General features: G+C 50.2%; 1 protein-coding gene across 2 annotated transcripts in view; it reads right to left on the bottom strand.

The window, feature by feature from the left end:
* The window catches only part of LOC144809462 (sodium- and chloride-dependent GABA transporter 2-like), a 1,234,427-nt gene that overhangs the window by 30,027 nt on the left and 1,186,033 nt on the right, over window positions 1–18,367 (bottom strand). For both annotated transcript variants that reach the window (XM_078673716.1, XM_078673715.1), the window contains exon 14: window positions 1,951–2,121. In XM_078673716.1, coding sequence (XP_078529842.1) covers window positions 1,951–2,121 — 171 coding nt within the window. The remainder of the gene's footprint in view (window positions 1–1,950; window positions 2,122–18,367) is intronic.

The following is an 18,367-nucleotide window of genomic DNA, read 5'->3' as shown; positions in this document are numbered from 1 at the left end:
TGAGGCCTAGAAAACGGGGACAACTCGATGAATTAACGTGCACAATGTAAAAACGTTGGCAACATAGGCCTAATACTTGTTGCTTTCACGAGGACTGGATAACTGACATACTAACGTTGGACACAACTATAATTGCGTCTTTATTCGGGCAAGGGAGAATATATGCATATCGATCATGCATATATAACATATAATGGGGAACACGTAGGGACACATGACAAGGCAAAATTCAATTTTCCTCAGGCTGACCGGCTTGCTTGACCTATTCTTCCCTTGAAGCTGATGTTTTATAGCCCAACCCCCTGCTGAGGAATTCCTGTGCCCCAAAGGGGTCTATCAATAAGCCAGACCACTTATTACCTAATCAAGGCAGCTTGGCTAATACCCTCAGGGCTGGCCAATCTTGGAAGAGTGCTAAAGGCTGGATTTTTGCTCACAGAAAAGAAACTTATTGTCTGTACAAGTTATGATACATTCAGCAATGCCAAGTTACTGGATTTGTCAATACCAATTTGCTTACAGAAAAGAAATTTCTTTTCTGTACAAGTTATGATCAATTCAACAATGCCTAACTACTGTATTTGTCAAGCCCATTCAGTCTTTGAATGATAATTGCACAATTGCCTAGCAATAGTTATTGCCATGTTAGTCTATGAGGCCAATTATCTTCAGTGGGGTAAATGAAATGTGCAACTTGTTCCTCGAAGGGGTAATAAAACCTCTTTTATAAAGCTCCTGCTCATTAATACAGGAGGCTCCACCCCTGGAATGACCAAGGAATACCTGAGTTTTCCTAATATGCAAAAACAAAAAAGAATTAGGTTATTTCTTTACAGTGTCACAGCACCAAAGTTGACTTTATAGTGAATTTCCTAATCTAGTGAAAAACAAAATGGTCAGCTATCACTCGCTAAGGTTTATAAAACACCTTTTATAGGGAGCCTGCTTATAGTTACATAACCCCTCAACTCCAGAACACATAGGAGAGACCTTGGGAGTGCCCACAACGTAATAGTAAGGTAGATTATCACTTTTGAAGTGGCCAAAGTCTAGTTTGCAGTGAATTATACTTTTAAAAGCAGTGCTGCAACACCGGGCTGTTTTTTATATGACCTCAGACTCTCAGCTTAACGGCTGGCGACCTCTAAACTGTCATGTCCTATTATATACTGGGGACTTATAAGCAGTTTTATCCCTTTGCCCTATTTATCTACTTAGGACTTATAGGGTAGATCATGACAGTTATAAGTGTACCTTCACGCATGTGTTTCAGTTTAACGTAGCACTGGCCCTGGGCCTGGCTAGCAGAGTCCGAGGCAAGGTCAGAGCCAGCTACCATCAGTGTCAGTCAGTACAAAATAAATGGGGGTCATCAGGCAAAAAGGGTGACTTTTGAACAATAGTTAACAACAATCCTATGAATGAAGTCTGCCTCTTTCTCTATCACCAGGGACAGCAACCCCCACACACACAGATCCAGCTTCAACTTACCACACTTTATTGGCACTCGGAAACAAATGCAAAGTTTCCTGAGGAGAACACAATTCTCGTATGCATATGAGGACTATACTGTCTGTCATTGGCTGCACCACTGGAGTCAAGGCTTTAATCCTGACCCATGTTTTCTGGAATCTGCATGGCTATCAAAGATGCAGATTCAAATCTTCAGTGAACATTCTAGGTGGGTGTATTAGAACATGGTTTCCGATAGCTCCTTTGTGGAAATTGTTCGGTCCCTCTGAGATTAGATGCCTCAAATGCATTTATTGAGAACATGTTCAACAGATAAAATGCTTAGTGGTTATTCTAAATTCTTGTGTTGATTCATGGGACATTTGACCAGAGATATTTGGTCTATTTGTTCTGTTTGTAGGTCAATGCGTTTCAAGTTATGATGGCAACACTTTGACAAAATGAAGAATTAATTGCCTAATAGGTATCAGAACTCACCTCAGTTAAAGAGCCTTTGATAGAGTAAAATTTATAGATGCTCCAGAGTGGGATACAGATTACCGATGATATTGTCAACATCCAGCCTACAGCATTGGCCCACCATGGGTAAACATATGTTTTGTCGTACGTCAGAGGTGTGTATTTAATCACAGAGAATAGGAAGGTTGCCTGTGGAGGAGGTTAGAAAGGTATGAAGAGCATGGTTAGAAGTGAAGGCATAGATCTGATCTGAATAGTAAACATCAGCGAAGAACCAAAGAAAAAGAGGATTATGATTAGGTCTAATTTGGGTCGCCCACAACACAACACTTGTAGTTGACTGAACTTGCTGTTCCTGCAGGGGATAAAGCTTTTTTCTACACAGCTTATTCATGGCCTTACCTTTGATACTCTACCCTCAGGTCTTTCATCTTCATATTAAATGATCTCAGCAACTCTATTCACTTTAAGCATAAATGTTTCTGTGTAGCAGATATTTATAAGGAATGAATGGTATTTGAAGTGATTCTCCTCTCCAGTTGTGTCACTCATCTTTGTGATTCACACTATATGAGTTACATAAATTATACAATAAATGCAATCTTATGAGAAGTCTATTGGTGTCTCAAAGTAGACCATCTCTCTCTCTTTCTCTCTTTCTCTCTTTCTCTCTCTCTCTCTCTCCCTCTCTCTCTCTCTAATGAATAGCTGGACTTACCACTTGGTTAGGCAGATCTTCAGGTGGGTTAACAGATGCAAGGCCCTTTCTGTGGCGAACCCAAATTCCATCCAATGAAGAATGCCCTAAATGTGAGCACTTAGCTCTTACACCTCTCAAGCAAATTATTGGACAATACTCCAATGTGAGGAAACAAAAGGCTGTTCTAATTTTCGAATGTGGCTATGCAGCCATAAGTTTACTCCTCTTGGATTATGAAGGTATCATACTGCAAAAATATTCACATCTTTTCTCTGTCCACCCGCCTTATCCTGAAGTTCTTGCTAAAACAAACTTTTACTTTGTTTCTAAGAGCATGTACTGCCTGATTTGGTCACCTCTTCACTCTCCCATTTGTTTCCTTTTCACAAGCTGTCCCCTGGGGGGGGGAGAGTCCTGTTAAACAATAGCATGTCAACTACCTTAGAGTGGACCTTTTGTCATTCATCAAGTGACAAAAGAGCTAATATCCACCAAGCCTAGACCAACATATTCATTTGGAAATAGGTTCCAGTAATGTGATATAGGCTGAAACTCAACATTATTGAAAATTGCTAGGTGTAGTGTTTCACATAAACATGTCACATCAGAGCCCACCTCTCTAGCAGCGAAAGGTTGAAAAAAAAAAGCAAAACTAAAATCTAACTGACGGAATCTGCAAGATGTCATGCTTTTGGCAAGTAATTCTTTGCAATCCTTTTTTGCCAGCCTTTGGTATTCCATGGAGATGCTATTGTACTTCTAGTGAACTCCATGGCACAAGGGTCCTACATACAATTACGATCATTGAGTAAATTGAAATTATCATACAGATTGGAATGCTGAGGTGTATGCTCGTTATCGCCCCAGCTATTTCACTCTGATAGATTTTGTGGGGGGGATTTTCTCTCACACTGCTCGAATTACACCCACCCCAGAGAGGCTGTGGACTCACCGCTGGATGTGAGCATCAGAACTGGGGGCGGGTGTAACTAACATCATTCCGTGCACTGTAACCTTGTGGAATTACATATCAATTTTGAGAGATTGTGGTTGAATTACCCAAGAAGAGTAATTCTGTATTTAGCACTATTTCTCAGCACAAGAAGACTCCCTTTTGTCCAAAAGGGAGGTGAAAATGCATTTTGTGCTAAGAAATAGCACTAATTGAAACAGACCACAAATAGCAAACAGACGGCAATGCTTGCTACATGTGCTCTTGAGGTAGGATATTCCCTCATCTTAAAGCTATTGTCTTAGCCCAAAATGCACCCTCACAACCAAAATGGATGCATTTTGCACTAAGAAATAGTGCTAAATGCAACTGGACATGAATAGCGAGCCTGAGCAGCCACTCACTAAATGTGCTCTTGGGGTAGGATTTTTCCCCAACTTAATGGCAGCATTTAGTTCTATTTTCTTCTCTTAGCACAAAAAATACCCTTGCATTCAAAATGGACACAGAGATGCATTTTGCACTAAAAAAGCGATAAATGTGAAGGAACTTGATTAGCGAGTGCAAGAAGCTGCTTGCACTCACTAAATATGCTCTTGCTGTAGGACTTTTCCTCCACAAATTACACTTAATTTGAAATGAGTAATAGTTATAATTATTAGAAATTCCAAATCAAGGAGTAACACAGATTTACAGAAATTGATTACTCCAGAGTAGTTGAAATTCCACCCAGGCCTAGTCAGAGCGATAGGCATCTGATGTGACTGCAGGCTCAAATACAGAAGCAGTTGGCATAGCAGGCAATTCAGCTTGCTCACCCTGTGCTTCTCAACTCTTCTGCTTCTCCACACCTCTATGCCAACCACAGGTAGGTTCCTGCCGGCATGCTGCAACGTCTGCCCTGCTACTGAGGGTGTTGCCACAACCACGCTGTACTCAAAGAAAGTGTACCCCCATATGATAAATCTCAATGTAATTTTTAACGTGATATGCCTATCAATCATACCCGTGATTGTCAACTAAGACTTCATGTTCTTTTCATTTATACAATTTTTTGACCACTTGGTTTCCACCCATCCTTTTTTCATTTGGATCTCTACACGTTCATTTGATATAAGTTAGAAAACCATGGCATCAGCAGAAAGGAAGAGGATTTTTCTCTGATTAGAGTACTTTTACTTCAAAACAACATCTGCAGAATCTTAGGTTTTGTGCAGTAAACATATATAACAACATTTTTAATTATTCATTACATATGTATCACATTAAACATATTATAGACACAACATATATGATCCAACTTGATGACATTATATTTATGAAACACATATGATCACAATTTCATAAGAAAGCGTCCGGAATTTTGAACCATTCAAGGTTATATGTTTCTTTTAGATGGGTTCATAATCTAGCCCTCAGAAGAAAGGGGTTAAAACAATACACAATGGCCTTTTTGTGGTCGGATGTTGCTCAGGATGTCATAGAGGCGTCATTCCTCTATTTGCCTTCTTGTATGTATTACTTTTTTCTTTATTTACACATGGTGGTATCCTGACCACTGAAAAGTCGTATGCTGACACATTTCAACCTTCTAGTGGGTCCTGTGTGTTTTAGGTAAGGGCAGGATACAAGGGTAGAGGGGACACGTTCCTAAGAGTGTCACATCGGAGGGATTCGCCCTCATAAGGTTTGGACTGGATTGGGTTCGGGGTCTATTCCCTGAACGCTCATGGTGTTCTTTAATTGCACATTTTTGGGAAATTACTTGTGTAGGCTGGGAGGCTGAATTTTGCACAGAGACTGTTTCCTTGTCAGTAAAATGGTCCTCTGTAAGCGCCAACCCAAATTTGATCCCAGTGCATCCACCCTCTGAGACCACCAACCTGTAGCGCACTCCCAGCTGATGTATCTGTCAGTCATCCGTCCATTGGATCCATGGCACCCTCACTGGACTATTGCATATCACCTGTGATGGGCTACTGAGTGGAGCAGGGGGTGGTGCACTTGTAGCGTGTGGTGGAGGGTACTGCAATGCATAATAACTGGTAAGTGGAAAGAGGAATTTGGTCTAGGGCGTATGTTCATGCAGTTCATACAGCCTGTGTGTGTTTCTGTGTTGTATTTCTTGAGAGCTAAAGTGCATGTGCTGTTGTTGCATGTGGTAGTGTAGAGTAGAACGTTTTATGTCCCAATATTCCTATGCCTCTGTTTTTTCTCTCCTCATAGTTACCTCAAGTTACCTCAATTCTGGGCAAGAAAACAACCCCCAGTGATTGAGATTGTATTGGCAAATGCAGGCAAATAAACCTTCAGGCTGAGCAAGAAGGCCTGGGCACAAGCACATTTCACCTTAGAGGGTAAGATGAAGGGTGATAGCAGGAACATCTTCAATAGAACATGGGGGAAAAAAAGCAATTCCCCAAGAGAAGTAGCAAAAGAAAAGGAGAATTCTGTGAAACCAGGAAGAGATGCATATAAAGTGTGACACATACTTCGGTCAAGTCAGAGAAGGACCGGTGAAATGCCCCAAGAGCATACCTATATGCAATACCTTGTTCAGTCTAATGTACTGTCAGGAGCACACTGTTCACATTATCCACAGTTACCAATCCTACCTTTAATACTTAGGGGCTATCGTCAACTCTTGTAGGGAAGAACCATAGTTGAAGAACAAAATAAAGATCCAGAGTGTTCAAGGTGAGGATATGAAGATTGACGGACATAAATCCATGCCAGATGGCCACGCTTTGGACTTACAACCCATTACCTTGCCACACACGAACTCCTAGACACCACACAATCAGGTTTCCAGTCCAATCACAGTACTGAGACTGCTGTCATTGAAGCATCAGACAACAGGATGAATCTTACCCAATGAGAAACAGCTGCCCTCATACTGCTCGACCTTTCAAAGGCCTTAGACATGGTCTCTCATTCCCCTTTGAACAGAAGACTCCACAAAATAGACATCCAATGACCTGTCCTCAATTGGATCTGCACCTTCCTCACAGGAAGAACACAAGTAAACATCCCACCCTACACACCAGTAGACAAGAACCTCATCTATGGAGTCACCCAAAGATCCTCTCTCAATCTAACTCTATTTTACATCTGCATGACCTCATTAGAGGACCTCATCACATTACACAACATCAACATACTTCCTATGCAGATGAAACCCAACTGATACTCTGCATGTTAGACAAGACCCCGCGACAAAAGCCAACTTTGCCACATGCATGACTCCAGTAGGCACCTTGATCAGATCCAACAGCCTCAAGCTCTACTCAAACACAATTGAAATAGTTTGGTATCTGGCAGACCTCAGCTCCCCAACTTCCTCCACCACTGGTGCCAGAAACCGAGGAAACATCATTGACAACAAGCTTCACATGACAGTATAAGTAAACAAGGTGTCCTCCACCTGTTTCACACACTAAGGATGATGAAAAAAACACATATAAAAGTGGCTACGAGTTAACACTAGGAAAATGGACACAAAGGTGCTGATAACCAACAGACTTGATAACAGCAATGTATTCTATGCAGGACTCCCCAAACATCTTCGGAACAGCCTCAAAGCCACCAACAACACTGCAGCAAAACTCATCATAAACCTACCTCAAAGGAACCCAAAATACCCTAGGAACTTCACTGGCTCCTCATACATAGGTGCATCCAGTTCAAACCACTCACACACAGATACAAAGCACTGCCCAATCCAGACCCCACCTTCCTCAACAGCAATGTACACTTCTACCAATCTCCCAGGCATCTTCACTCAGCCAAACTCTCACTAGCGCATGTTCCCTGTATACACAAAAACAGAGTTGTACATCTTCCACAAAGCATGAAATGATTTCCCACAACACATCAGTGCCTCTTCATCACATAAAGCTGAAGTCCTGGCTCTTTAAATAGGATTCTGAAAACGGTGTACTGGGATGCACAGCAGTGTTTGTGCAGGAATTTCGTCAAGTTTATAGGTGCCACATAAGTAACGTCAGGTGTCCCTCGGCGTTAAGTAATCACAAGCGTAATGTGAGGTCAGTGAACCACTGATCTCATCCTTCTGTGCACACAATGGGGTCGATCAGGATGGCGGACGGAAGAGCCACCGCGGCCCTGGAGTAGGCGGAAAAAGCCTTTTCCGTGTCCGCCTGCCGCGGATACTCCGTCCGCCATATCAGGATAGGAAAACGTGTCAAATTTCCGTCCGCGACGGAAAAACACGCTCCGCCGGCCAACTACACACGACCACGCGGCGGACGGAACACATCCGGACGCTCCGCCGTACGCACTGACGTCGAAGACCGTCCCCCAAATCAAGATGGCGGAAAACACACATAAAACCGCTGCGGAAAAACAACCTGTCTTAACACGGCGGAATCCCCACAGCGAACATAGGTGACACAGCCGAGATACCCACCGCAAGCTGACCACCACCATGGACCCGGCGCTACACGCTTTCCCGATGCTCTTCGCGATCCACCACGTCCTAGTCATGGCCTACTATGGACGACGACGCAGGTAAGGTACAAACCATTGGCTGTCTGGAGGGGAATACCAGCAAGGGACGTGACGTAGGGAGGGGGAGTGTCATGTTACCGAAACCACTGATGAGAAGCATATACGAATACACATTAGCAGTACGCAAGCAGGAATGACAACGACAGACCACGAGACTTGATAGACTACCTTTATTGTCAAATAATAGGGGTCAAATCACAGTGTATGCGTGAACATGGGCAAAGTGGGCCCCAGAGCAGGTACAACATAGCAGGTAACGAGAGGGCAGCATGCAGTATCAGAGCATCAACAGGGCATTGTGCATTACAGAGCAGGTACATCAGAGGCAGGTAACGAGAGGGCAGCATGCAGTATCAGAGCATCAACAGGGCATTGTGCATTACAGAGCAGGTACATCAGAGGCAGGTAACGAGAGGGCAGCATGCAGTATCAGAGCATCAACAGGGCATTGTGCATTACAGAGCAGGTACATCATAGGCAGCACGTGAGAGGGGCAAAGTGCATCAACAGTCCATTGCACAGAACAGGCCCATCAGAGGCAGCACGTGAGAGGGGCAAAGTGCATCAACAGTCCATTGCACAGAACAGGCCCATCAGAGGCAGCACGTGAGAGGGGCAAAGTGCATCAACAGTCCATTGCACAGAACAGGCCCATCAGAGGCAGCACGTGAGAGGGGCAGTATGCAGTATCAGAGCATCAACAGGGCATTGTGCATTACAGAGCAGGTACATCAGAGGCAGGTAACGAGAGGGCAGTATGCAGTATCAGAGCATCAACAGGGCATTGTGCATTACAGAGCAGGTACATCAGAGGCAGGTAACGAGAGGGCAGCATGCAGTATCAGAGCATCAACAGGGCATTGTGCATTACAGAGCAGGTACATCAGAGGCAGGTAACGAGAGGGCAGGTTGCAGTATCAGAGCATCAACAGGGCATTGTAGAGTACAGAGCAGGTACATCAGAGGCAGCACAACTACGTGTCCCTACCAACCCGTCACAGGGACCACAAGAGTGCCACGCAGTTCTCAATGGACACACCATGTGAATTAACATTTGAGTGAAGTGTACAGCACCTCACATCACAGAATCAGGGGGGACTGCGTGAACTACCTGCCTCGGACACACTGGCAGCACCAGCAACAGGAGTGTGAGACACAGCCACAGCCCGAGTGACACACACATGGGCCACGGACCCAGACACACTGGCAGCACCAGCAACAGGAGTGTGAGACACAGCCACAGCCCGAGTGACACACACATGGGCCACGGACCCAGACACACTGGCAGCACCAGCAACAGGAGTGTGAGACACAGCCACAGCCCGAGTGACACACACATGGGCCACGGACCCAGACACACTGGCAGCACCAGCAACAGGAGTGTGAGACACAGCCACAGCCCGAGTGACACACACATGGGCCACGGACCCAGACACACTGGCAGCACCAGCAACAGGAGTGTGAGACACAGCCACAGATGTAGTCACTGACACGTGAGCCACTGACCCAGACAGACTGCCAGCACCAGAAACAGGAGTGTGCAACACAGCCACAGATCTTCTAACTGACACGTGAGCCATAGACCCAGATACACTGCCAGGACCTGCAACAGGAGAGGGCACAACTGACACTGTGCCACCATCTGATACATGAGAGTCAACTGCACCGGCGCCACTGGGACAACTGAAATGATGAGCCACAGGGCTGTATGGGCCAGGAGGCAGGGTGGGCCTGGGAGCTGGGGATAGCTCACCTAGAGCCAAATCGGGGTTTGCAGGTGTCAATGGTGTGTGTCTGCGTTTCTTAGGGAGGTGTGAGTGCACCCTGGACAGGACAGGACTGCCAAGTGGTGGGGACTCCAAAGAATCACCACCCAGCATAGGTGGAGCAACTGCTGCCGGGGATCTGGTTTCGGGGGACGTGCTGGAGCCTGCTTGTCGTTTGCTCTGTGCCTGCCGCCTGGACTCGGAATGATGTGTAATGGGGGATGCAACAACAGGGGACACCCTCCTCTGCTTCTGACTGGCCTGGATGGGAGTGGAGGTATGGGGGGACTCCGCCGCGGAGACATCAGTTTGGCGTTTAGTAGAAAACATCAGCCTCAGTGCAGCCAGGGGTGAAGTATGCCTGTCCTTGATTGCGCCATTGTCCATGCTAGATGCCTTGTCCGTAGGATGTGCCTTATCCTTAGGTGGAGTGTTGTCTCTGGATGTAGCCTGTGCCCTGCTCGCCGCCCTGTTCCTGCCAGCAGACTTGTCGTCTGTGGTGCACCTGCCTCCAGCAGACACCTGCTCCCTGTGTGTGTCCCTGCCCTTGGGAGTGTTCCTATCCACTGCTGTGGGCCTGCTCTTGGGAGTCTCCCTGCTCTTAGTAGGTGCCTTAGTCTTCTCACTGTCCTTGGGAGTGTTCCTATCCACTGATGTGGGCCTGCTCTTGGGAGTCTCCCTGCTCTTAGTAGGTGCCTTAGTCTTCTCACTGTCCTTGGGAGTGTCCCTTACCTCTGCTGTGGGCCTGCTCTTGGGAGTCTCCCTGCTCTCAGTAGGTGCCTTAGTCTTCTCACTGTCCTTGGGAGTGTTCCTATCCACTGATGTGGGCCTGCTCTTGGGAGTCTCCCTGCTCTTAGTAGGTGCCTTAGTCTTCTCACTGTCCTTGGGAGTGTTCCTATCCACTGCTGTGGGCCTGCTCTTGGGGGTCTCCCTGCTCTCAGTAGGTGCCTTAGTCTTCTCACTGTCCTTGGGAGTGTTCCTATCCACTGCTGTGGGCCTGCTCTTGGGGGTCTCCCTGCTCTCAGTAGGTGCCTTAGTCTTCTCACTGTCCTTGGGAGTGTCCCTTACCTCTGCTGTGGGCCTGCTCTTGGGAGTCTCCCTGCTCTCAGTAGGTGCCTTTGTCTTCTGACTGGCCTTGTCCAAGGAACAGTCCATGGACATGTGAGTATCCCTTGCCTTCGGAGTACCTTTCGTGTTGAATGCCTGTGTAGCTCCGGAAGGCATGTCCCCCAACAACACTTGTGGATCCTGTGTGTGTACTCCAGTGCATCTGACGTCGTCTACGTGAACAGATTTAGCTGATCTAGGGGATGGGGTCTGTGCCCTGCGTGCCCTGACGTGCTGTCTGACGCTGCTTCTAGTGCAATAACCTGTATTTGAGTCCTGCTCTGAATAATCACTACCCCCTGAGACATCCAGCGGTGTAGATGGGGAAACAGAAGTAGCACCCTGTTCATTCGACTGTACTATTGCAGACGACACACTGCTTGCCAATGACTGCACTGTCCTGTGTAGACCTGCAAGATCGCCATGCATCCCTTCTATGAATGCCACCACCTGCCCCAACTTCCTATCATGATCCTGGAAAGCATTTGTCATATTGGTCTGACCCACACACAGCTGTCGCAGCAGATCAACGGCCTCAGCACACAGTGCATTTTGGCTCACCGTGGCAGGGGCAGCGGTGCCTGCACCGAACGCCACTCTGCTCCCCCTACTCCTTCGGCCACGAACAATACATGGTGCAGTTGGCGGAAGTGTGGGCCCTGTGTGCTGTCTTCCGACAGAAGGTGATGAGTGCCCACTCCCAGTCTGTGACAACAGTGCAGGCTCACCAAGAGTGTCCGACGAGGAGGACGATGGTGTCTCCACATGCGAGTCCTCAGGGACGGTCCTGTCCCCCTCTCCGGCGCTGGCCTCCTCCGTGTCAGTCTGCGTGTATGCGAAGTCTGAGCCGGACTCATTTCCTCGGCTACTCTCCACCGTCTGTGGCTGAGTGTCCTCTGTCAAAGCTGAAATGCACAGAAAAGATGTGTGAGTCATGGGCACACTCACGTACAGAAGGAACAGGATAGCCAAATCACATAGCAGACAAAGGTTCATGAGCCCTCATCCTGCACATGGCCCACCCCTACCAGTCATCCTCACATTTTCTGCCATGGGGACATGGACCACTAGGGGATGTGCTTTAACACTCAACTACTAAGCAAGTGGCGTGTCAACATGGCGGACCTGGATGTCAAATGAGTACCACCCAATGGGACCAAAATGCCATCACAGGCATACATACGCAACACGGAACTCAATAGTGTGTCTGTGCACCAATACATGCATAGCACTCACAAGTTTCCTACACAGACAGTATGCTCACCGCTAGTTTGCTGTTGATCGGCACTCAGACGTTCGGCCAGTTCAGGATGCGTCACTGCAATGATACGGTGCATGAGAGGGGTCATGGAGCGTCGGGCCAGACGGGGCGTCCTTGGAATCAGGCCCAGTGTTACTTCCGCTACATTCTTGCTCAGCCTGGAAATGTCGTCCCAGCGTTTGTGGCAGTGTGTATGTCGTCTGTTGCACACCCCCAATGCCCGTACTTCCCGTGCTATGGTCCTCCACAGGTCCTTGCGAAGGTGCAGCTTGACCTACCATGATGGGAGACAAAAGGGTTTAAGTCAGTGGACAGGTGGCCTGTCACACACATAGGGGCAAGACGTTACTGTCAGCAGCCATGCACAATCAGGAACATATGTCTAGCCCACACTACACAGCTAAGATATAAATAGGCCTGATCATTTGGCCCCCTCATGCACACCAACATGTCCCACACTGCACTTACCACCCGTCCCGGTGCGCCGTAGAGGCGTCCATAGTTGCGGAGTACACCGTCCACGAGGACATCAAGCTCCGCGGCGGTGAAGGGTCGAGACCGGATCTCTTTGCCACTCGACATGGCAAGATCACGGAGTATGGCACTAGAGCAGCAGTCGGTGGTCAGCTCAGCAGCAGCAGCAGCAGGTCGAGGTGATGGTCACAGGCAGCAGTCGGTGGTCAGCTCAGCAGCAGCAGCAGCAGGTCGAGGTGATGGTCACAGGCAGCAGTCGGTGGTCAGCTCAGCAGCAGCAGCAGGTCGAGGTGATGGTCACAGGCAGCACTGGTCCCCAGGGTAGGAAGTTTCATGTTGGCCAAGACACATATATAGGGCCCTCAGCACGTGTCAGTGGCATACGTCGCCAGCAATTGGTCAGCCCTGGAAGCGTGATCGTGAAATGGGCCAATGACTGGCCCTGTTGTTGCGGTGCACAGCTTCCGCTACTTGCGATTGGCCGTATGCGGCCAGCGTCCCTCTTCCCATTGGCTGCATGTGCAGGGACCGTGACGGGCACACATCGGCAACCGCACGTGCAAGCTTCAGGCACGGATGCTTCAGTTGCAACAATGTACTATCACTGGCGCCTCCATGGCGGTGCACGTACACAGCGGGGGAGGTGCTGGCCTATACACCCTGCAGATGTACTCAATGGACATGCCAGTTCATGACCCCCCTTACAGTCACCTTGCATCATCCACCGTACACCGGCCGGAGCGGCCGGCCCATGAACATCCGCCGTGCCCGGCCATGAACACAACCGCCATGGCCGGGACCGGCGGTTGTTCATGGCCGGGCACGGCCATGGCGGTTGTGTTCATGGCCGGGCACGGCGGTTGTTCATGGCCGGGCACGGCCATGGCGGTTGTGTTCATGGCCGGGCACGGCGGTTGTTCATGGCCGGGACCGGCGGTTGTTCATGGCCGTGCCCGGCCATGGCGGTTGTGTTCATGGCCGGGCACGGCGGTTGTTCATGGCCGGGACCGGCGGTTGTTCATGGCCGGGCACGGCCATGGCGGTTGTGTTCATGGCCGGGCACGGCGGTTGTTCATGGCCGGGCACGGCCATGGCGGTTGTGTTCATGGCCGGGCACGGCGGTTGTTCATGGCCGGGACCGGCGGTTGTTCATGGCCGTGCCCGGCCATGGCGATTGTGTTCATGGCCGGGCACGGCGGTTGTTCATGGCCGGGACCGGCGGTTGTTCATGGCCGTGCCCGGCCATGGCGGTTGTGTTCATGGGCGGGCACGGCGGTTGTTCATGGGCCGGCCGCTCCGGCCGGTGTACGGTGGATGATGCAAGGTGACTGTAAGGGGGGTCATGAACTGGCATGTCCATTGAGTACATCTGCAGGGTGTATAGGCCTGCACCTCCCCCGCTGTGTACGTGCCCCGCCATGGAGGCGCCAGTGATAGTACATTGTTGCAACTGAAGCATCCGTGCCTGAAGCTTGCACGTGCGGTTGCCGATGTGTGCCCGTCACGGTCCCTGCACATGCAGCCAATGGGAAGAGGGACGCAGGCCGCATTCGGCCTTTGGGAAGTAGCGGAAGTTGAGCACCGCCATGGCGGCGCCAAATATGTGATCTTGTCAGACGCTGCACCGTGATGTGTTGTGTGCAGTTGCGTCATGAGGGATGTGAGCGTGATTGTGAAAGGTCATATGTCATACAATATAGCATGTGTGTCCATACAATGGACATCGGTCGGCACACAATGGCCAACAGATGTGCATTCGTACGTGTTGACGTCGGGTTTGACCCTACAGACGTTGTTACATCTTCACAACTACACAGTACATCACGGCTGTGTGGCCAATTCATGCATCTGTTGTCGGTTTATTGTTGTGTCGAGGTGACTACAGTGGTGGTGGTACACATGCATTCCGTGTATGTGATTTATACGTTCTGTCACCATGCATGTCATTACCGTATGCACATCATCATTGGTGGTGGCATTTGTGCTTGATGACATGGCGTGTGTAAACTTATCGTTTGTGTGCATGCAGTTGCATGAGTGTCTGTGATGTGTCTACGATACATTAGGGTGACGACTGGAGTTATGTCAGTAAGGTACACATGTGATGGAGTTGTACACGTATGCGTCGTTTGTACGTTGACCTAAGTTACATCTCTCTCCCACACAGGAGGGCTCCAAATGTGCATCGCCCATACACTCAGCTGGAGGATATGGTAGACGAGGAGGTGATTCGGAAATTCAGGCTGGATCGACGTCGGTTGCTGGAGCTTGTGGCTCAATTGTCTCCTCATCTGCAGCCACGTAGAACGTATCCTGGCTCGTTTACACCCACTGCAAAGGTCATGGCGGTACTACATTTCTTCGCTACTGGCACATTTCAGTATACAGTTGGAGGTGCCGGGGGTATGTCACAGGCAATGTTCCGCACGGTTCTTCGGGATGTGTTAACAGCTATGATGCTGTACAAGGATGAGTACATACATTTCCCACGTCCGGAAGAGTTGCCAGCTGTCAAAGCTGGTTTCTATGCACTGGGCCACATACCTCACGTTGTGGGCTCAATTGATGGCACGCACATCGCGCTCATTCCACCACGGGCACGCGAACAAGTGTTCAGGAATCGCAAACACTTTCATTCGCTGAACGTGCAGGTGGTGTGCCTGGCGAGCAACATCATCTCCCATGTGTGTGCAAGATTTCCTGGATCCGCACATGACGCCCACATCATGCGAACCAGCAATGTCCCACGACTCATGGCAAATCTGCCACCCGGTCAAGCGTGGCTTGTTGGTGAGTGTGCAGTGGGGACTCTTGTGATCTCTGTGTTGCATGGGGTACCCACCATATCTTGTTCTGATGTTTGTCTCTGTCATCCCCCTACATAGGCGACTCGGCTTACCCAAACCGGCCCTGGCTCCTCAGTCCCCTACGTAATTAGAGGACGGCGGGTGAAATGCGGTACAATGAGGCACATGGAAGGACACGGAGAGTCATCGAACGTACCTTTGGACTGCTGAAGTCTAGGTTTCGGTGCCTCGATAAGACCGGAGGGGCACTGCCTTACTCACCAGGAAAAGTATGCAAGATCGTGATTGCCTGCTGCATGCTCCACAACCTGGCAGTACGCAATGACATTGAACTGCTGTTGGACCCTGAAGACGAAGGAGTTCCTCGGCCTCCCATCCCACCCATGTCGACTGATGAGGATAGTGGTGAGGAGGAAGGTGTGGACCAGAGACGCCAGCTCATTGATCGCTACTTCCCTTGAATGTGAGTATCTACCTCTAGTGGCGGTTGACAATGCCTCATGTATGTTTTCTGGTGTTGTGTGGATATGGGGTTATTCAGCTGGGTGTGGTTTGTGATGGTTGCACATGTGTGTCTTCATGTCTTTGGACATAGGAGTGTCCATGATGTGTGTGCTCCCATCCCATGCTTGTGTGATGGTTGTCGTTTGTGTAATGTTGCTGTGCATTGTGTTGTGATGTGTGTGAATCTCTTTACTGACGTGTGTTTGCTGTCTCTGGTTTTCTCTAGGTCACTCCCGCAGCGCCATGATCATGTGCGACTATGATCCCTGTACCTGTTTACGTCTGTATCTGATGGCAATCATGTGAATAAACATGGAGGCAAAACATCATTGTGTGAGTAAATGCAATTTATTGACAGGTTGTGCTTTTGTGCTGGTGAATATTTACAAGTAAGTGGGAGGGAGGGAGTTGGAGTTGTAGGTAATGGCAGATGAAATGTCCGTGCTGACACCACATTGGGGGGTGTCAGGCTAGTCCAGCAGACCAGTGGCAATGATTGTCTATGTGGGACAGGATGGTTTGCAGGGTGAATGTCTGGCACAGGCAGTGGCATTGTCAAGGTCGTCCCCTCTTGGAGCGTGTGCCTGGCGCTCCAACACTGCTCTCAGCAACTTCCTGCCTCGGCCGCCCCCTCCGTCTCGGAGGTGGTACAGAGGCAGCTGGGAGGGCAGGTTGGTGATGGGCCACATCCGTCGCCAGGGGCTCAGGTGGTGGTGGCGGCGGTGGAGGCGGAGGCGGAGGTGACGGGGGAGGCGGAGGTGACGGTGGCGGTGGCGCTGACACACATGGTGGAGGGGGGGGGGGTTGTTCCGGGCAACCCATTCCCTCCACATCGTTGCCTGCTGGCCCATGATCACCAACATCTGGCCAAGGATGCCAGAGATCTCGCGCAGGCTGTTGGTGTTGTCCACTGAGTCCTCGTGAACACGATCAGCGTTTGCCTGGGACCGGTCGTATGAGGCCTGGCACCTGGCAAGAGCTTGTAGGGACTGTGCCACTGGCTCGGGTAGCTGTCCCTCCTCTGACCGGCGGTGTGTGGGTCGCCTGATTGGCAGTTGTCCCGTTGCCTGTGTTTGTGGCCCACTCACCCTGCTTGTGTGTGGGGCCGTTGGACCAGCGTTGCGCGCTGGGTCATGCTGGGTGGCACCGGCAGGAGTCGTGGTGCTGGTGGTAGTGGTGGTAGTGGTGGTACTGGTGGTACTGGTGGTGGTGGGGACTGTGCAGATCACAGAGACGGGTGCCGCGGGAGTCACACATGCGACGTTGGTCGGTCCCGGGAGTCCCTGTGAGCAGATGGCCCTGGCTGCGTGCTTGGTCCCGCTCCATCCTCCGCCCCGGAGCTGCCTGTGTCGTCGTCGGCAGAGAGTCCTGTAGGTGTGGGAGGCGAGGCTGGCGGCCGGGTACTGCTTTCCCCAGTCAGTTGACGATCACCTGAGGGACAAGATCGAGCAGGTCAGTAATGTGGACAGTACATGGTTACATTGATTTGTAGACATTTCTGTTTCCTGTCGCACACACCCCACCCTCCACCACCACCGCCACCCTCCCCGTGCACATGGGGGCCTGTTGGGAGTTGTAGTTTGGGCCTCTCACACACCCCACCCTCCACCACCGCCACCCTCCCCGTGCACATGGGGGCCTGTTGGGAGTTGTAGTTTGGGCCTCTCACACACCCCACCCTCCACCACCGCCACCCTCCCCGTGCACATGGGGGCCTGTTGGGAGTTGTAGTTTGGGCCTCTCACACACCCCACCCTCCACCACCGCCACCCTCCCCGTGCACATGGGGGCCTGTTGGGAGTTGTAGTTTGGGCCTCTCACACACCCCACCCTCCACCACCGCCACCCTCCCCGTGCACATGGGGGCCTGTTGGGAGTTGTAGTTTGGGCCTCTCACACACCCCACCCTCCACCACCGCCACCCTCCCCGTGCACATGGGGGCCTGTTGGGAGTTGTAGTTTGGGCCTCTCACACACCCCACCCTCCACCACCGCCACCCTCCCCGTGCACATGGGGGCCTGTTGGGAGTTGTAGTTTGGGCCTCTCACACACCCCACCCTCCACCACCGCCACCACCACCACCACCCTCCCCGTGAACATGGGGGCCTGTTGGGAGCCATGGACATGTTAGTGTGTTGGTGTCCGACGTGCATGGGTTGGGGCGTGGGGGATGTTTCTTTTCAGTTGTGTGAGCCTGACCATGTCGTGCTGATCGTGGTGCTTGGTTTGTACTCACCAGTCTCTTCTCCTTCGTCAAGGCCGTCTAGGCTCTCTGGGTGTAGTATCACCAGCACCTTCTCCTCCCAATCGGTGTAGGGTATGGGCTCCGGGGG

This window comes from Lissotriton helveticus, chromosome 1_1 (assembly GCF_964261635.1).
Source record: "Lissotriton helveticus chromosome 1_1, aLisHel1.1, whole genome shotgun sequence".
Taxonomy (NCBI): Eukaryota; Metazoa; Chordata; class Amphibia; order Caudata; family Salamandridae; genus Lissotriton; species Lissotriton helveticus.
The sequence above is the reverse complement of the archived record's forward strand: the minus strand, read 5'-3'. Positions and strand labels throughout refer to the sequence as shown.